Genomic DNA, 16407 nt, shown 5'->3' on the forward strand with positions numbered 1-16407 from the left:
CCATTTAAGGACCAGGGCTTTATAAGAATTCATAATATACAAAGCCCAGGGCCGTGCAGAGACCACTAAAGGGGCCTCAACAAAAAAAGGGCACATATAACCGCATTCTAGGACAGAATATTAACAGCCACACAGCTTTCAGAGTTTAATAAACAGTAATAAATTACAAAATTGTGACATATACAATCAAAGCTAGGGAAAATCTCTATATAGAGAATACGACTATGCATATGCAAGATATTTAATTAGTAATTTCTTTCTGCAGGTCTATTTTGTTAAAGGAAAGCATTGCAATATTCAAACCCACAATTTAGCAAGATATGTAAATCAGAGCTAGACCACCAGACATATTTTGTCTTTACAGAATTACACTATTAAAAATATAAACAAGGGCACAATGCAACCTTTTAGTGTACTGTAATCTATTTAAAAAAAGGAGCTGCCTGGTTTGCTACACTTGCAGTGGAGATGAAGATGGTCCATTCAGGAAAGCAGAGATGCATTAAACTTTAACGTGGAACTGCAGAAAAAAAAAAAAAAAAAAAAAAGCAAAACTTTTATTGCTAATGCATGCCACCTACTGAGTTTTGCTTAAAAAATGGTAACACTTTATTTGAAGTGGGGTGAATAAGACTGTAATGACACTTTAATAAACATGACATAACACATGTCATGAACATGAATAAGCCTTTATGAATATTTATGACTGTTGTCATAAAGTGCCATTCGGTAAATTATGACACTTTTAATACAATGTTGACATTATTCAAAATGTCTTTGTTATGACAACTTGACATTAACCAAGAAATCATTACTGTTTAAACTTTACCTTTGATAACATAAAGTTACCTAATTTTTAAAGTGTAATCAGTAATACCTTTAGAACAAATTTATATCAGTAATGATGACGTTTTATGACAACAGTCATAAATATTCATGATGGCTTATTCATGTTCATGACAGGTGTTTATGACAGTGTCATGCCAGTCTTATTCAGCCCTCTTCAAATAAAGTGTTACCAAAACGTTTTTTAAAATTAAAATAAAATTTTTGTCTCATGAAGTGAAAAAAATTATTTGCACAACAAACTTATTTGAGCATGTCAGAAATCTTTGCTTGCTCTTCTAAGTTGTTGTTTGTGACTCAAAGTTTTGCTTCTATTCTCACATGATGTCAGGGGCAGGGCCTAAAATCACAACAAAAGATTTCTGATGTGTGTAAATAAAAGTTTATGTTTTGCAAATAACTTTTTAAGTCCACAAGACAAAAATGAGTTATTTAATTTAAAAAAAGTAAAAAAATAAAATAAAATAAAAAAAAGAAATCATTACAATTCCAAAAGTTTTGATTACAATTTTATTTTACTTAACTGAGGTTAGTTTTTTTTTCATTGAATAATTGGAAAACAAATTAAACTCCATACTCTGAGAACCAGACCCTAAACTTACTTAAAGCCTGGAATTATTTTTTCCCTCTTCATTAATGACACGCTTTTATTGAAAAATATATACATTATCCATTATCCAACGTACATTATTGCATAATGTTTGTATTGATTATTACATACATTATATCTATCATAGTAATTCAGGGTGAGTTATTTTTAACTCTAAATGAATTGGACTTTTATTTAAGTGTTATTCTCCTTCAAGATACATTTACCCAGGGGTGAAAGTAGTTTTAAATTCTTGGGGGTACTATGACAAAAGTCCTATACACAACTGCTTCTATGTGTGCTTTGGAGTTTTTGTGCTGACTAATTTTTTTGCAAAGCGATAAAAGCTGGTTGTTACATTGCTACAAAATGGAGATGTATTTCCCTCAGCCCACTAGCTGCAATGTTGGCACCGCGAGATGCCATGAGACCTAAATTCTGCACATCATGGCATGGAGTGCATCCCAGTTTTCCATGTCTGGTGCCTCCTCACCCTGACTCGCATACTAATAGGAGAAACCACCGAGCCTTGTTAAGTTAAAAGCACAACTTCTGAAGTTGGGATATTTTTTTTCCAACAGGTTCCAGAGGAATACCCTCAGATATTGGACTGGATTTTATTTCAGTGTCATTTGTGAATGTTAGCTCCTCATTTTCAACAGTGAAGCTACAAAGGTTGAAAAAGATTATCATTCAGTCTCATCAACATCAGTATTTCACTAAATAAGAGGCAAAAAAATATTGTTTGATAGAGGAAAAGCCTCTCAGACTCCGAGCTCAAAGCAAGATGCCAGAGAGCATCAAAGTATTTTTTAAAATATTAGACAATTAATTTAATTTCACAGAATTATCACGGTAGATATGGAGGACCTAAACTGGCATAAGAAATAAAATAATTAATATATAAATAAAAGAATAAATATATAAATAAAGGAATAAATAAAAGCATAAATATACATTTTGATAAAAAAAAAAGAAAAGCCTAAATATATATTTAGTTTTTCCTTTTCCTTACACATGAGTTTCCTTCAAGTGATGTATATATTTTCTTTTTCATTTCTCCTAAATATGCGTTTTTGTCAAGAAAAATAGATATTTTGCTTTGTCTTTTTTTGCTTCTCCCTCTTTCAAAATGTCAAGTCACTTAGGGCCAGGGGTGAAAGTAGTTTTAAATTCTTGGGGGTACCAAAAGGGCACTTGGGGGCAATGTTTCCTGTATCACTGGAGCAACAATAACCCTATTAACACATTTGCTAAGATTACTGCAGTCTTCTGGCACATCTCTTCAATTTCTCTTGATCTCTTGATCATCCACTTCTGGGCTATCGTTCACACTTGTCTTCAACTCACTTCAGAAGTGTTCTTCAGAAGCAGTGAAACTGCAGCGGAGAAGCTGAATTTTGCCTGTCTATATACATTTTTCAATTAAGTGTAAAATATGTTATTAAAACAATTTAAAGCTGGTGGTGGTCAGATGGCTTGGTGGTGCTGGTGCATGGCAGCCTCACTTCTGTCAGAAACTGACTGCCCTGGGGGTAGGGGCTCAAGACACAGTCCTGAGGGGAGCCAGCGTTCAAAGAAATGACACTGAAAGTGTTATTACCCACACGAACAGACTGAGTTCTGTCGGTGAGGAAGTCCAGCAGCCAGTTGAAGCCCATGGGGACCAGTTTGCCAGATCCTGTGTCTTAAAAACAGCATCCATATGTGGGTGTTTCTTTTCTCTGGCATCTTCAGTCAAGCGGTTAGGTTTGAATGCAAACTGGAATGGGTCAAATGACGGAGGCAATATAGCGATGTTGTGGTCCTTAATCACCCTCTCAAAGTACTTGATGATAGATGTTAATGCAACGGGTTGAAAGTCTTTAAGACGCGATGGTATGGTTTACCTCATGCCAATATGTTAAGAAATTAGGAACATTTGTCAGTACTGATGTTGATTATTTAACTGAAGTCTTTCAGCACCTAGGCCAAGAAGTTTATTAGAAATCAAATTATGGTCACCCTTGTCAAACCACTTCTGAACTATTGCTCAATGATTAACTACCATTTCTTTATATCAAGTCAAACTCATCCATTTTCGAATGCCAGAGAGCCAATTGAAGCTCTCTCAAGAAATATTATGTCATAATAATTAAATATCTCATAATTTTGCGATAACTAGGTCATAATTATGAGATAATATCTTATTATTAAGAGATACATATTTTTTTTCGGAGTGGCAAATATGGGCTTCCGTCGTTTCTGCTAATTACTTACAGAAACCTAGGCATTGAGACAAAATACTGCAAATGGTTTACAACAGAAACTCACGAGCTACATTAATTGTTCAGTCGATACATAACTTTAGCTCTCATAAACCCTGTGTTTAATTATAACACTAAAACCGGTTTGCTCTGACCAGCGGGTTTTTGCCTGGCGGGCTCACACCCGAACTGAACTGGTTCGTGGATAAGGGAGGCGTGGTTCCGCTGAACCGGTGCTTCCGCATTACTTCCGTGGAAAGAGGGAAAGTAAAACATTCAACATAGTGGGTTTACACAGACTAAAGTAGATTATTCCCCCCAGGTTCGGTCCTAAGCTGTAGACTAAGCGTCTAAAACCCAGTTAGAGCCGAAAGAAGAGTTTGGAGTAATGGCGGACGACCGAGGGGACTCGGAACTAGAAGACGAGCTGGAACTGCAAGGCGCTGAGGGAGGAGGAGGTATGTGGAGCCATGTCTGATTCATCCAGGAGAGACGGCGGCCTGAGGTTACTTTACCTCATACGGAACTAAACACACAGACTGAATGTCCTCTAATAATCTTCAGCTGTCTGTTTTTTCTCTATGTTTTGTTTCGGGCTTTAGTTAACCAACTTGTCCTTAACTTCCATATCTGGAGTGTTTCAGGCCTTCAGTGAGTCGCTTTTTACGATGTTGTTACAGAAAATATTCACACTGGCAGCAGTCCTGGAGCTTTAATCCGACATGCTTAAGAACAAATACCAACAGGCAAATTATTGACTTGAACGCCCTTATGATACTTGTGGAGGAAAAGGGCAGATTATAGGAAAAATGTGCGGGTCGGAATATTATGAACAATATGTTTCACTATTTTATAGAGCCCAAAGATAAATTAAATGTTGTAACTCATAAGGTCTTTCGAAGAATTGTAGATACGGCTGTGGGAAGCAAGGGTGTTGGAGTTCATTCATTTTTGCTTCTGTGCTCCATCAGGTCCGTTAACCAGTTTCAGGAAAAGACCAGAACCCCTCAGTGTAAATTACCTTGAGAAATAATGAGATTTGGTTATATATAATAACAGGCTTTAATGCCAAAAAATTATCAAATGTTACAAGCCATACATGTCATACAAATGGAACAGATACAGAGAGTTACTTTCACCGTCCAGCGCTGGGCCACACTCAGCTCACTTTATGGATGGAACCAAGTGAGGCAAAGATTGTAGCGAGTTTAGCTTTTTATTCTTCTCTGCAATCTGTACCCTCCCTAAAGGGTAGTCTAATAAGTTTCGGTAACACTTTATTTGAAGGGTTGTGCATAAGACTGACATGACACTGTCAAAAACATGACATAACACCTGTCATGAACATAAAGAAGCCTTTATGACTGTTTATGACAGTTGTCATGAAGTGTCATTTGGTAAATAATGACACTTTTAATGCAAAGTTGCTCTAAAAGTTGCATTGAAAGTCCATTAAAAGTGCCAACTTTGCATTAAATTATTATAATTTACAAAATCATACAACGTTCAAATAAAGTGTTTCCTAAGTTTCAGTCTGCTTGTGTGTGACTGCCGAGGTTAGCTGCAGTGTGTGCATGTAAGCAGTTGAATGAGGCTAAAAGAGATGGAGGAAAAGATGGAACCTACAACAAGGGTCTCCTCTGAAGGAAGTGGCACTCTTGTTGTCAACCAGTCTTATGTAGAGGATACTCGGGGTGGGGGTGGGGGTGTGTCCATAATGTTCTTGATTTTCATGAAGAATCGTTCTTTGCACCATCATTTTATCCGGTTGTTGAACATTTTAAGTCCCTGGTTCTGGTAGAAGAGATGAGACTCAACAAAAGAAGAAATGCAGCAGCCACAGGAAAGACCCTAGCTTTGGTCATTGACCATGACCACTGGTCCATGACCACTGGTACCAGAACAGGATGGGACCTGGGGTCATTGCCGATTTGCCCTCCCTGCCAGCTGGTCCCAGCAGACATGTACAGAAGCTGCACCCAACACTGACAAGCTATGACTGACGTCTCTCTCTCTGTGTGTCTAGGCATAGACAAAACCTGTAGCATTCAGATCTGGCTCCAGATCCGCAGTCACCTGAGGGTTTAGCTGGGATAATGAGCCTGCCTGATACCTGGGAAAAAAACACTTTGGCTCTGATCTGGTCCGGGTCTAGATCAAATATGCCAAAAAATGAAATATGAATTCTAGATTTCTGCCACATCTGGCCCAAGTGCAGTATTAAGCAGCTGTGAGCAATGTTTTTTCCCCAACAGGCCGTCCAACGGGCGATAGTTTGTTGTCTTCTTCTAATCTACAACCCAACCAGGCAATAAAGGCAAAGAAGATGGGCAAAATATGGGCAAAAGATGAGTCACACTTCAGATCCATGAAGTTATTTGTGGGAAACTACGTAGAAAATGATGTGAAAGCCAAAAGGTCTGAGGAGTTCTAAATTGTTGTTGGAAAAAATGAATTAGTCACTTTGGGGTATAGGAGTTTAATCACTTTGTTTTTAGTTTTGTTTTTAATGCAAAAATATTGTCAGTGTGGCTTCACTAATCTATCCCACTCAGACATATTTTGCCTGCACAATTAATTTGTGGAACATTCAGCAGACAAATATAATTTGTGCCACCTTTTTTGGCTTTAGACCCAGAGCATCTAGATGTAATGGTGCTGCACCATAATGTGATGAGGGCTAGAATTATTAAGTTCTTTCCATATTAATGATTATTTGCATGATTCTTTCAGATGTCTTTGACGACCCCATCTTGGAGCAGGGCGTGGTGGTGCTCAGAGGGTGAGTCTCATTCTATGCATGCTTCAACAATGGCTTCCTGAATGTTTGCCTTTATTCCCATTACAATTTAATCTCCTAAGCTTTTTCTGGGTGTGTTTCCACTGTTGGCTCTAGAAGCCAAGTCACTAAAGGCTGCTAACAAATGTACAGAACAGAACCAGAACCAAACTTGGTTACCAAATAATTTCCTCAGTTCATAAATATCTAAAGCTTCAGCTGGATAGGTTGATGCTTTTCCTCCTATTAGTTAGTGTTTCTGTCTGATGTGGTTCTGGTTCCGGCAGAGGGAGGAACACTCACCTGGTTCCTTAGGAGGTTTCTGCTGCAGAAGCAGACGTTATGACGGCTCTCTCTGGAATATGGCGTCTATAAATACTCACTGGTCTGACTTGTTTCTTCCTGCTCTGGCTGTTTGTTGAAGATGCCTCTGAGTAGAGCTTAGTTTAAAATGTAAATTGAACCCTACATTTTATTTTCTCGCTCTCCAGCATTATCCACTTTCACTTCATTCACACTAACTCGACAATATATTCATGTTTTAAGCAGCAAGTCACAACTTGAATTTGATAGTCAGTTTATTTGGATAAATTGCCTGAGCCTGTGTGTTGACCCTGTTTGCTGATGAGTGGTATGTGTTCCAGATACGTGATAGAGCGTATAAGCACGGAGGATCCTGGTCGCCATGTCGACTCAGTGGATCTGGGAGGAAGGCCACATGAACAAGATGATCCAGAAGTTAAAGAAGTGGTGGATCAGCTGCTGAAAATAGCAGACGAACTGAACAGAAATGTAGAGTTCCAGCGGTAAGCATTACACTGCACTGAGTACAGAACCAATTTATTGCATTTGTATAGCACTGATTGACAGCAACAGCTGTCTCATGGCACTTTACAAAGCAGATCTAATTTATCTAAAGAAATATTTAGTCAATTCAGTCTAATCATAAAGACATTTAAATCTAATGCATACAGTGCTGTGAAAAAGTGTTTGCTCCCTTTCTTATTTTTTGCATGTTTGTCACACTTCAGTGTTACAAAACTCAAAAACTTGAACCTATTTAAATATCAGATGGTTTTTAAATGAAGGTGTCTAAAGAGAGAACAAATATCTCATCTGAACACTTAGGACAATTTACTGAATATGAGTGCATGTTGTCTTTTTGCTTCATGCCTCAAAACATTTTTTGAACGTAGCTGACTTTGAACCTGTCTGTAGAACTGTGTTGAATCTACTTTTTGTTTCTTAAAGTATCTAGAGGCATTTGTATGAGAATTGATGCTGTCAGTGGCAGTGGCAACTAGGAAGGTTGCCTTTTCGAACCACCACTTCACCCGCCTCCATTGTGTCCGAGGGCAAGACACTTCACTGCTGGTGGCGCTGATTTCATGACTGTATTCCTTCTGTGAGTCTGCCCCAGGGCAGCTGTGCCTACATGCACTTTTCATGCCTGAATTATTATTCTTTAAGTCAGAATTTGTTTCCAAAGCGTTTCTAATTCCCCTAAGACATATTAAAAAAAAGGTGGACAACATGCACTTACGTTTTTAGGTTAAATAAAATGATGCAAGGTTGATTTCCTGGTTATTGTACTATGTTCAGATTTTTCCTGGAATCTTGCCCTTCATTGACGGGTAATTTTGTGTGTGCGTGTGTGTGTGTGTGTGTGTGTTTAAGTGTGCAGATTGTTCTGTGCTGTTTGCCATATATAGTAATCCTGTTTTTCTCTGAATTTTTCCTCCTTCTAGACTGATCAACCAGGTTCAGGGAAACTGTGCGAAGGAAGTCTTCATGATGGTGGCCAGGAGCATCTTTATTGATGGCATTAACTGGGGCCGGGTGGTGGCGCTCTTTCATCTGGCTTACAGACTCATATACAGGGTAACTGATCTAGTCCATTCATTTCTGTGTCTGATTAATGGCTAACACAGATTTGTGTTAGCCATTCTGAGATGGCTAACACAGGGAAAAGTTTGATTAAAGGCCCATGATAGGGGAGATTTGTTAGATAATATATTTAGGATATATAAGTGAAGCTATTCCAAAAATTACTAGGATGCAGGATATTGCTGCACTAACACCGGTATAGGCCAACGTCAGTCGTTTTTAACATGTCAATCAGTTCGATAGATAAAACTGGACTGATATTAACAACTGATATTTATTTTTTTCTGGTTGCTGTGGGTTTCTGGAGGTGAGAAGAAGAGAATGGCCATGTGACAGTGATGCAGCAAAGGATTGTGAGAGTTTAGCTTAAGTATTGCAGCAGTGGTGAAGTCAGTGGTGTGTTTTTTTTTTTTCCAAGGTGTCAAAAGGATAGTGAAATAAATCTATACAATATCAGTTAACAGCCAAAACAGCAGCATTAATAACAGATCTCAATCTTGGTTAAATGTTCACATCGGGACACATAAATACAGAATGTTTCTAGTTTAGTTCATATTCTCCACAAGGAGGCAGTGATTAGCAGCAGAGATGTCAATTAACTATTCAGAAAGAATATTTGTCTGTATTTTGTCATTCCCATGTTGCACAAAAAGGATAAGAGTGTTCCCATTGTTATTTAGCTTTTGTTTAGTTGCTGTTTTGTCAGCCACTCCTGAGATCTGAACCCTACAGCAAGACGCTCTCAGGGTGGGAAAACCAGTTATAAATATTACAGGAATTTAAAGCAAAGTTTTATAACAAAACTCCCAACATTGTATTTGTTGTGTAGGTCAGACAGAAACACAAAGCCTGCTCTGACCCATTCAGCTGTTTCTTTTCCAGGCCCTCACCACCAACCATCTGGAGAACGTCAGGATGGTGATCAGCTGGGTCCTGCAGGTCATCAGGGAGTTGCTGTACCCCTGGCTGGTGCAGCAGGGGGGATGGGTGAGTAGCTGCTGCCTCTGTCATCATCAGAGTTGCTTTAATAGGCCAGAGCCTCTAACCTTCTTCCTTCTGATGCTTCCAGGTTGGTGTCATCCAAAGCTTTCCATGGAGGAACGCAGCCATTGTTGCTTCAATTGTTGTAGTAGCAACATTTGTTTACTACAGAATGAAACACTGAGGCCTTCAGCTCTCTGCATTACGCTGATGAGGACACTTCCTGGGGCTTTTACAATCATTCCTATCCAGCAGCCAATAGGAGGCCAGCTGCTTTAAACTGAGAACAATTCTCTCCTACTTCAGGTCTCTGCGACTAAAATGGACTTTCCTTGTCAGCATCACTCTCTTCTGTTTCCGTTCACCAGCAATTCTTTGGAACTACACCAGCAGGTTTTACAGCTGCCATGCAGGAGGCAGCTGAACCTGTCAGCTGTGATGTTAGTTATCACTGAATGGACTCTGAGTCAGATAAGGGTTGGTTCGTAGAGGACTCAAAGCAACCTGTAAGTGGCAGGAAAGTGCCTTAAAGCGATGCTAGCTCTGACTGTGAGTGGTAGGGATGACACATCGCCTATAGCCAGAGGCTCTCTGCCGGTGCAGCGGGGCGCTTTACTTGCTGCTCAGTTCATTCTGTCAGGAGCTGGAAGAAACACCAAAGATTAGTGCTGAAAATCTCAGGGATCTTTTTTAATTATCTTTTTTTAAATGAAGAGAACAGAACCCATGAAAGGTTTGGGTTTGAGCCAAAGCGGTCCAAGGGCCTCTGCAGATCTGTCACTTCAGACATGTTTTCTGTTGTAGACAGACAAGATCCTAAACATTTAATGCATTAGTTGATCTGAGAGTTGAACGGCAAACACGTCCAGATCGTTTCACCATGGAGTTCAGTGGAAGAACAGGATCTGAGCTCATGTGCTGATTTTAGTTTTAACTGCAGCCTGCAGCAGAAATAGTGTTCAGTAATTGGAGGATTCCTGCTAACTGCCTCACTAGAACCTTAACCTGCCAAGTTACCACAAAGCCCTTTGAAAATACCAGGCTTTATGACAAAAGGACCCTAAAGGGCTGCAGCAAGCATGTTACATAAACCTGGACGAAGTTAACTTTATTGAACCACATTTGGATTCCATCCCTGGCTGGGCCTTATGGATTTCAAGTTTTATCACAATATTGTCCTATTATAAGAATGATAAAACCTATTTGTTATTTCTTTCTTAGGTAACTGTATCAGCAGTCACATCCCCACAAACAAAATATTCTTGAAAAACATTTGTCATAGGACACTAGTCATAGAATCAGTCAGTCAGTCAGTCAGTCAGTCAGTCAGTCAGTCAGTCAGTCAGTCAGTCAGTCAGTCAGTCAGTCAGTCAGTCAGTCTGTCTGTCTGTCTGTCTGTCTGTCTGTCTGTCTGTCTGTCTGTCTGTCTGTCTGTCTGTCTGTCTGTCTGTCTGTCTGTCTGTCTGTCTGTCNTCTGTCTGTCTGTCTGTCTGTCTGTCTGTCTGTCTGTCTGTCTGTCTGTCTGTCTGTCTGTCTGTCTGTCTGTCTGTCTGTCTGTCTGTCTGTCTATCTATAAATAAAGCACCCTTCATGCTAAAAGCAGCTCAATGGGCTGCATAAATTAATAAAAATAAACAAGATTAAAAAAAACTCTTTTTTCCCCATGAAAAAACTCAACTGTCTGGAAAATGTAAAAAGGTTAATAAAGAAGCATGGTTTGTATCACTAGACTGCACACAGTAACTGGATCTAATCATTTTAATTTTTTTTTATGTTTATTTATCTTCATTGAAAAAACTGTGGAGAAATTAGTAAAACGTTTGGGGGCTTTAAACATTAAATGGAATTTATGACAATAAATCAAAATTCTTATTTTTACAAAAATGAAAAGTTGGTTCAACACTGATTTATCTGTGCCGATTTCCTTAATTTTGAGAGATTAGTGATCGGCCAATTTTTACATGCGATGCTGATCTTATCCACTGATCTTATCTACCTCAACAAAGGTCTAAAAATCAACCACTGTCATCAGCTCTCCTGTGAGAAAGGTTTGACTGAAAGACTTGCCGTCTGCACGTTTACAGTTAACAATTTAGCAACTTTCTTGCTGTATTTAGCATTTTAAACAAATGCTGTTGAATAAATGGTATCGGCTGAAATAAGAATTGGCAGATTAGGCTTTTTAAAAGGCTTTTTTTTTATTTCTGCACCAGTGCAAACCCACATGCAGACCAGAAAACCGCAATCGGTGCAGAGAACAATTTGAATTCTGAGAGGCCTCCACAACATGACATAAAGCATGTAGCCGAAAAATGAAATCAGCAGATGGCTATTCGGGTTTACATCAGTGTTATATTGCTATTTTACACAAAACACTTTCTTAGCTTTATTTCTACCGTGTTTCTTCAACAGAAACACGGTAACAAACCTTTTTTTTATTTTTTATTTCTGCACCAGTGCAAACCCACATGCAGACCAGTGATGTATAAATGATTTGATTTGCTGGAATGGCCTGTCCACAGACCCCCATCAGAGGGCGACAGTGTTCCATCTAATTGTCCGAAGGTCGGCAGCCCTGGAGGACGTCCTCATCAGGGCCGTGCTGAGACCACTAAAAGGGCAGGTGCTCAACAACAAAAAGGCCCATCTAACTGCATTCTAGGACAGAATATTAACAAAGCCACTCAGCTTTCAGAGTTTAATAAACAATGATAAATTACAAAAATGTGAGATATACAATCGAAGCTAACGGGCATCTCCATATAGAGTATAACACTGCATATGTAAGATATTTTATTAGTAATTTCTTTCTGCAGGTCTATTTTGTTATAAGAAAGTATTGCAATATTCAAACCTGCAATTTAGCAAGATATGTAAATCAGAGCTGGACCACCAGACATATTTTATCTTTACAGAATTACACTATTAAAAATATAAACAAGGGCACAATGCAACCTTTTAGTGTACTGTAATCTATAAAACAAAGAGCTACCTGTTTGCTGCAGTGAAGATGAAGACGGTCCATTCAGGAAAGCAGAACTGCATCAAACTTTAAGATGGAACTGCAGAAAAAAAAAGACAAAAGCAAACATTGAATTGTTAATGTATGTCACCATGAGAAAAGCCTACTGAGTTATGCTTAAAAAAACTTTTTGGAACATTTAAATCACATTTGTCTCATGAAGTGCTTTTTTTTGTGCAAAACAAACTTATTTTGCATGTCAGAAATCTTTTCTTGATATTGTAAGTTTTTGTTGGAGTCAAAGTTTTGCTTGTGATTCTCTTATGACGTCTTGAGCAGGGCCTAAAATCACAACAGAATATTTCTGATGTGTGCAAATAAAAGTTTGTTTGGCAAATAACTAAGTTCACAAGACAAAAATAAGTTATTTAATTTTAAAAAGTTTTTTAAACAAGAGATTTGTTTTTAAAAAAAGGAATCATTACAATTCCAAAAGTTTTGATTACAATTTTATTTTACTTAACTGAGGTTAGTTTTTTTTCCCCCATTGAATAATTTGGAAACAAATTTAACTTCATACTCTGCGAACCAGACCCTAAACTTAAAGTCTGGGTTGAGTTTTTTTCCCCCTTCATTAATGTCACTTTTATTACATTCATTATATCTATCATGGCAATTCAGGGTGAGTTATTTTTAATTCTAAATGAATATCCTTGTTGGACTTTTATTTAAGTGTTATTCTCCTTCAAGATACATTTACCTAACGCCTGAATAAATGCAATGTACATTATGCAGCAAAGGAAATTAGAAGATCAGACATATCCATTATGGAGATGATCGGTTTTGGATGGGTGATGTGCCCCTATTGCATAAGCGATACTGAAGAATTATATCATTAAAGATACAGGGAAGAAGCTTTTTAGTTATCTTGATTTGCAAGCAAAGTCGTTAGCTAGCAGCTAGCTAATAGTACAACAACAGCAGCCTAATGTCTGTATGATAAAAATACTGAATTGATAGATAAGAACAGTTTCTCCTCACCTGGCTGTCTCCTCCCGCTCAGTAGTTCTTCAGAGAAAGGCAGACACWGAGGCCTGTCAGTGTCTGTTGTATTTCATTACCTCTCTGCTTAAACCGCGACTCCGAGCTGAAGCAGAAACGGTACTATGTTTTCTGTCATCTGACAAGCAGCAAGTCTACTCCTTTATTCACCAAAAACTGATCTGTAATCTGGAACGTTCGCTATGTTGAGCTCCAGTTAGCCGCCTTATCGCACTGCGCGAGAGGCAACTGCGTCATGCGTCATGGGCTAAAGGTAATGGGGTAAACAAGGTGACCGGAGGGCTTATGTTGTACAAAAAATAATAAAAATAATTTTGGTACATGTTATGTGTCACAAGAGGGCTTAGAAAATAATAATACAAAAAAAAATAAAAATAAAAATTGACCAAAAGGGCACTTTGGGGCAAGGAGCAAAAAGGGGAGGTGCTCAAGCACCCCCCAGACCCCTCCCCCCCCTCTCTGCACGTGCCTGGTCCTCCCCCCTCTCTGCACGTGCCTGGTCCTCATAGTTCTCCAGGGAAGCTTTGCAAAGTTTTTTCCATTCTTCTCTGGTAAGTTTGGTTGCAATGTTACCTAATATGAGATAATTGGATAATTCTATGGATAAATATAACATTCACTGTGAATCTTGAGTCTGGATTAATGGAATATTTCTGTAGTCACAAATTGAATGCATTTATTTATTAATATTAGCTGTGGTATAAATGTTGACAGGTTTCTTTAAAGAAAATGAATTTATTTATGTCAGGCTATAAAAACATGCAGTTTGGTTTTCCCTGTAGCTGTGTTACTTCCAAATCTGTAGTAATAGACCTAAACTATCAACTGTATGTGTGTTGTAATGATATGCTTAAAACTAAAATCAGAAATGTTCATTTTGGGAGCCTTCTGGGGAATAAATCCATGTTAAAATGAATGGAACCTGTCGTATTGTGTTACAGTTTTTCATATTACAGGTCTAGTGTTGCAATTAATGACGGAAGTGCATTCCTCTGATTGCCTCATTATAAGACCTCAGGGGTGTCTGACATATAAAACAAGTGAACCTTTTGTCTTCAATGTCAGTGTTAGAAACAGGAAGATTAGATGTGCAAGAGTACAAGTTCATGTGAGGGTCAGATGGTGATGTCAAGACAATCTAGAAGTACAGTTCTTGTGGAGTATTTCTAGACTCTAGTGATCTCAGCCCTAAGAAAGCTGAGAATAAAGAGAATAAAGGGCTGTGCAGTGGTTTGTTGTACCTGTGGGGTACAACAAACCACTGAATACGCCAAGGGCGTAAATTCCATCTCATTATTGGGGGGGACCATGAACAGGAAAATTTCTTAGGACTATTTTGGGGGAGTCGGCAAAGTTACAGTGAAATGTAACTGCAGGACCAAAAATGACAAGTGCATATCAAACGTGTTTTTCTCAGTAAGGAAACTATTGAGAACTAAAACTGAAATTTAAATGTTGCTTAGATACGAGTTTTGTTCAGTCTCACTAATCTAATCTCTGCTACACCTTTACAAAAATATAAGGTTCTAAATGATAATAAAAAAAATTCTCATAAACATTGATTTATTTAAATGGCTCCCAATACAAGTTATGGGCTATTTAAATAACTTAAGTTCCATTTTTTGTAAGCCTTTTTGTTAGTTTTGCCATGTAATGGGTGACGGAGAACCAACAGGTAGATAGAAGTGAATATTTGGGGGGTATTATAGCTTAAACACAACACTTAAAGCACCAGGATTTATGTAGAAAAATATTCAAATTTTATTTTGTGGTTTTTAAGGTTCTACATTGAAGACAGTGAGAAATAGAGGCATAACTTTTTTTTTTCTATCTGTTTTCTGTTCTCGGCTCCCACACACAGAGCTGGGTCCACTTGCTCAGCCTCTCCCTCCCATTTTAAACTCTTCTGATTAACTAAAAGTTAAAAAGCTAAATATGAATGAGATATTTGCTACCTTTGACAAAAAAAGCTTAAGTTTATGAAAGCAGTGCAGCAGTTGTGCTAATGAGGCAGCTTGTCAGGATTCAGCCAAAGTAAGAAAATAACAAACTACAGTCTGATCTTTATTGTTAATGTGTTTCTTCTTATTGAGCAGTGAAAGTAAATTAAAAATGTACTTTCATTTACTTAAAAATAAAAAATTTTCTGAGATAAATGTCAAATTTATTTCATTCTTTATTTCTTTTGCCTTTACATATTTATATTATTTAAATGCAAATGTTTCTTCAATGCTTTTTTAGGGGGTAGGACAATTCTAGACTTTTCCAAGATTGGGGGGTCTGGACCCCCCCCGATCCCCCTGACTCCCCTGGGATTTACGCCTATGACTGGAACTCAGATTACTAAAGACCATCTTTGCTTAAATCGATCAAGTTTTATTTTTATAGCACATTTCAGCAACAAGGCATTTCAAAGTGCTTTACATTATAAAAATACAAAAATACAAAGTCATAGAACACAAAGTCAATAATTGAAACATTACATTTTGTCGTCATTACGCATCAGATTGTTTATTAACGTTCTATTGATTATGTTAGAAAAGCAACTGAACAGGTGGGTTTTTAGTAGATTTAAAGGAACTCAGTGTTTCAGCTGTTTTGAAGTTTTCTGGATTGTTTTGAAGTTCCACATTTGTGGTGCATAGAAGTTGAATGCTGCTTCTCCATGTTTGGTTCTGATGCAGAGCAGAACCAGAACCAGAAGACCTAAGTGGTCTGGAGGGTTGATAAAACAACAGCAGGTCTTTAATATATTGCTGTTCTAAGCCATCAGACCTGGCAGGCCCAAACGTGTAATGAGGGTCTGCTGGGAACATTTGGCGGAGTCCTCTGTGAGCCGGAGCTTTAACTCCCATCTCCGGCAGAACTTCAAACACATTCCGAGGAAGATGGGGGACATTGAGTCTGAGTGGACCATGTTCCATGCCTCCATTGCCGAGGCGGCTTATCGGAGCTGCAGCCGCAAGGTTGTTGATGCCTGTCGCGGCGGTAACCCTCGAAACAGTTGGTGGACACCTTCGGTGAGGGATGCTGTCAAGCTGAAGAAGGAGTCCTA

The 16407-nt window shown here is 38.3% G+C and overlaps 1 protein-coding gene across 1 annotated transcript; it reads left to right on the top strand.

Annotated features, from left to right (window-relative positions):
* Positions 1-3901: 3901 nt before the first annotated feature.
* Positions 3902-10275, top strand: LOC103462295 (apoptosis regulator BAX). Its single transcript, XM_008404981.2, has 6 exons — positions 3902-4139; positions 6415-6463; positions 7105-7266; positions 8209-8341; positions 9230-9334; positions 9417-10275. The coding sequence occupies exons 1-6, from the start codon at positions 4070-4072 to the stop codon at positions 9510-9512; spliced, it is 615 nt and encodes a 204-aa protein (XP_008403203.1). The 5' UTR covers positions 3902-4069; the 3' UTR covers positions 9513-10275.
* The last annotated feature ends 6132 nt before the right edge of the window (positions 10276-16407 follow it).

The sequence above is a fragment of the Poecilia reticulata genome, linkage group LG3 (assembly GCF_000633615.1).
Source record: "Poecilia reticulata strain Guanapo linkage group LG3, Guppy_female_1.0+MT, whole genome shotgun sequence".
Taxonomy (NCBI): Eukaryota; Metazoa; Chordata; class Actinopteri; order Cyprinodontiformes; family Poeciliidae; genus Poecilia; species Poecilia reticulata.

Bases quoted from the DNA above. Each gene is read 5' to 3' on its own strand.
- LOC103462295 (XM_008404981.2), top strand. From the start codon at position 4,070: ATGGCGGACGACCGAGGGGACTCGGAACTAGAAGACGAGCTGGAACTG. The intron at 4,140-6,414 runs GTATGTGGAGCC...TGATTCTTTCAG, and splicing joins AGGCGCTGAGGGAGGAGGAG to ATGTCTTTGACGACCCCATC. The intron at 6,464-7,104 runs GTGAGTCTCATT...TATGTGTTCCAG, and splicing joins GGCGTGGTGGTGCTCAGAGG to ATACGTGATAGAGCGTATAA.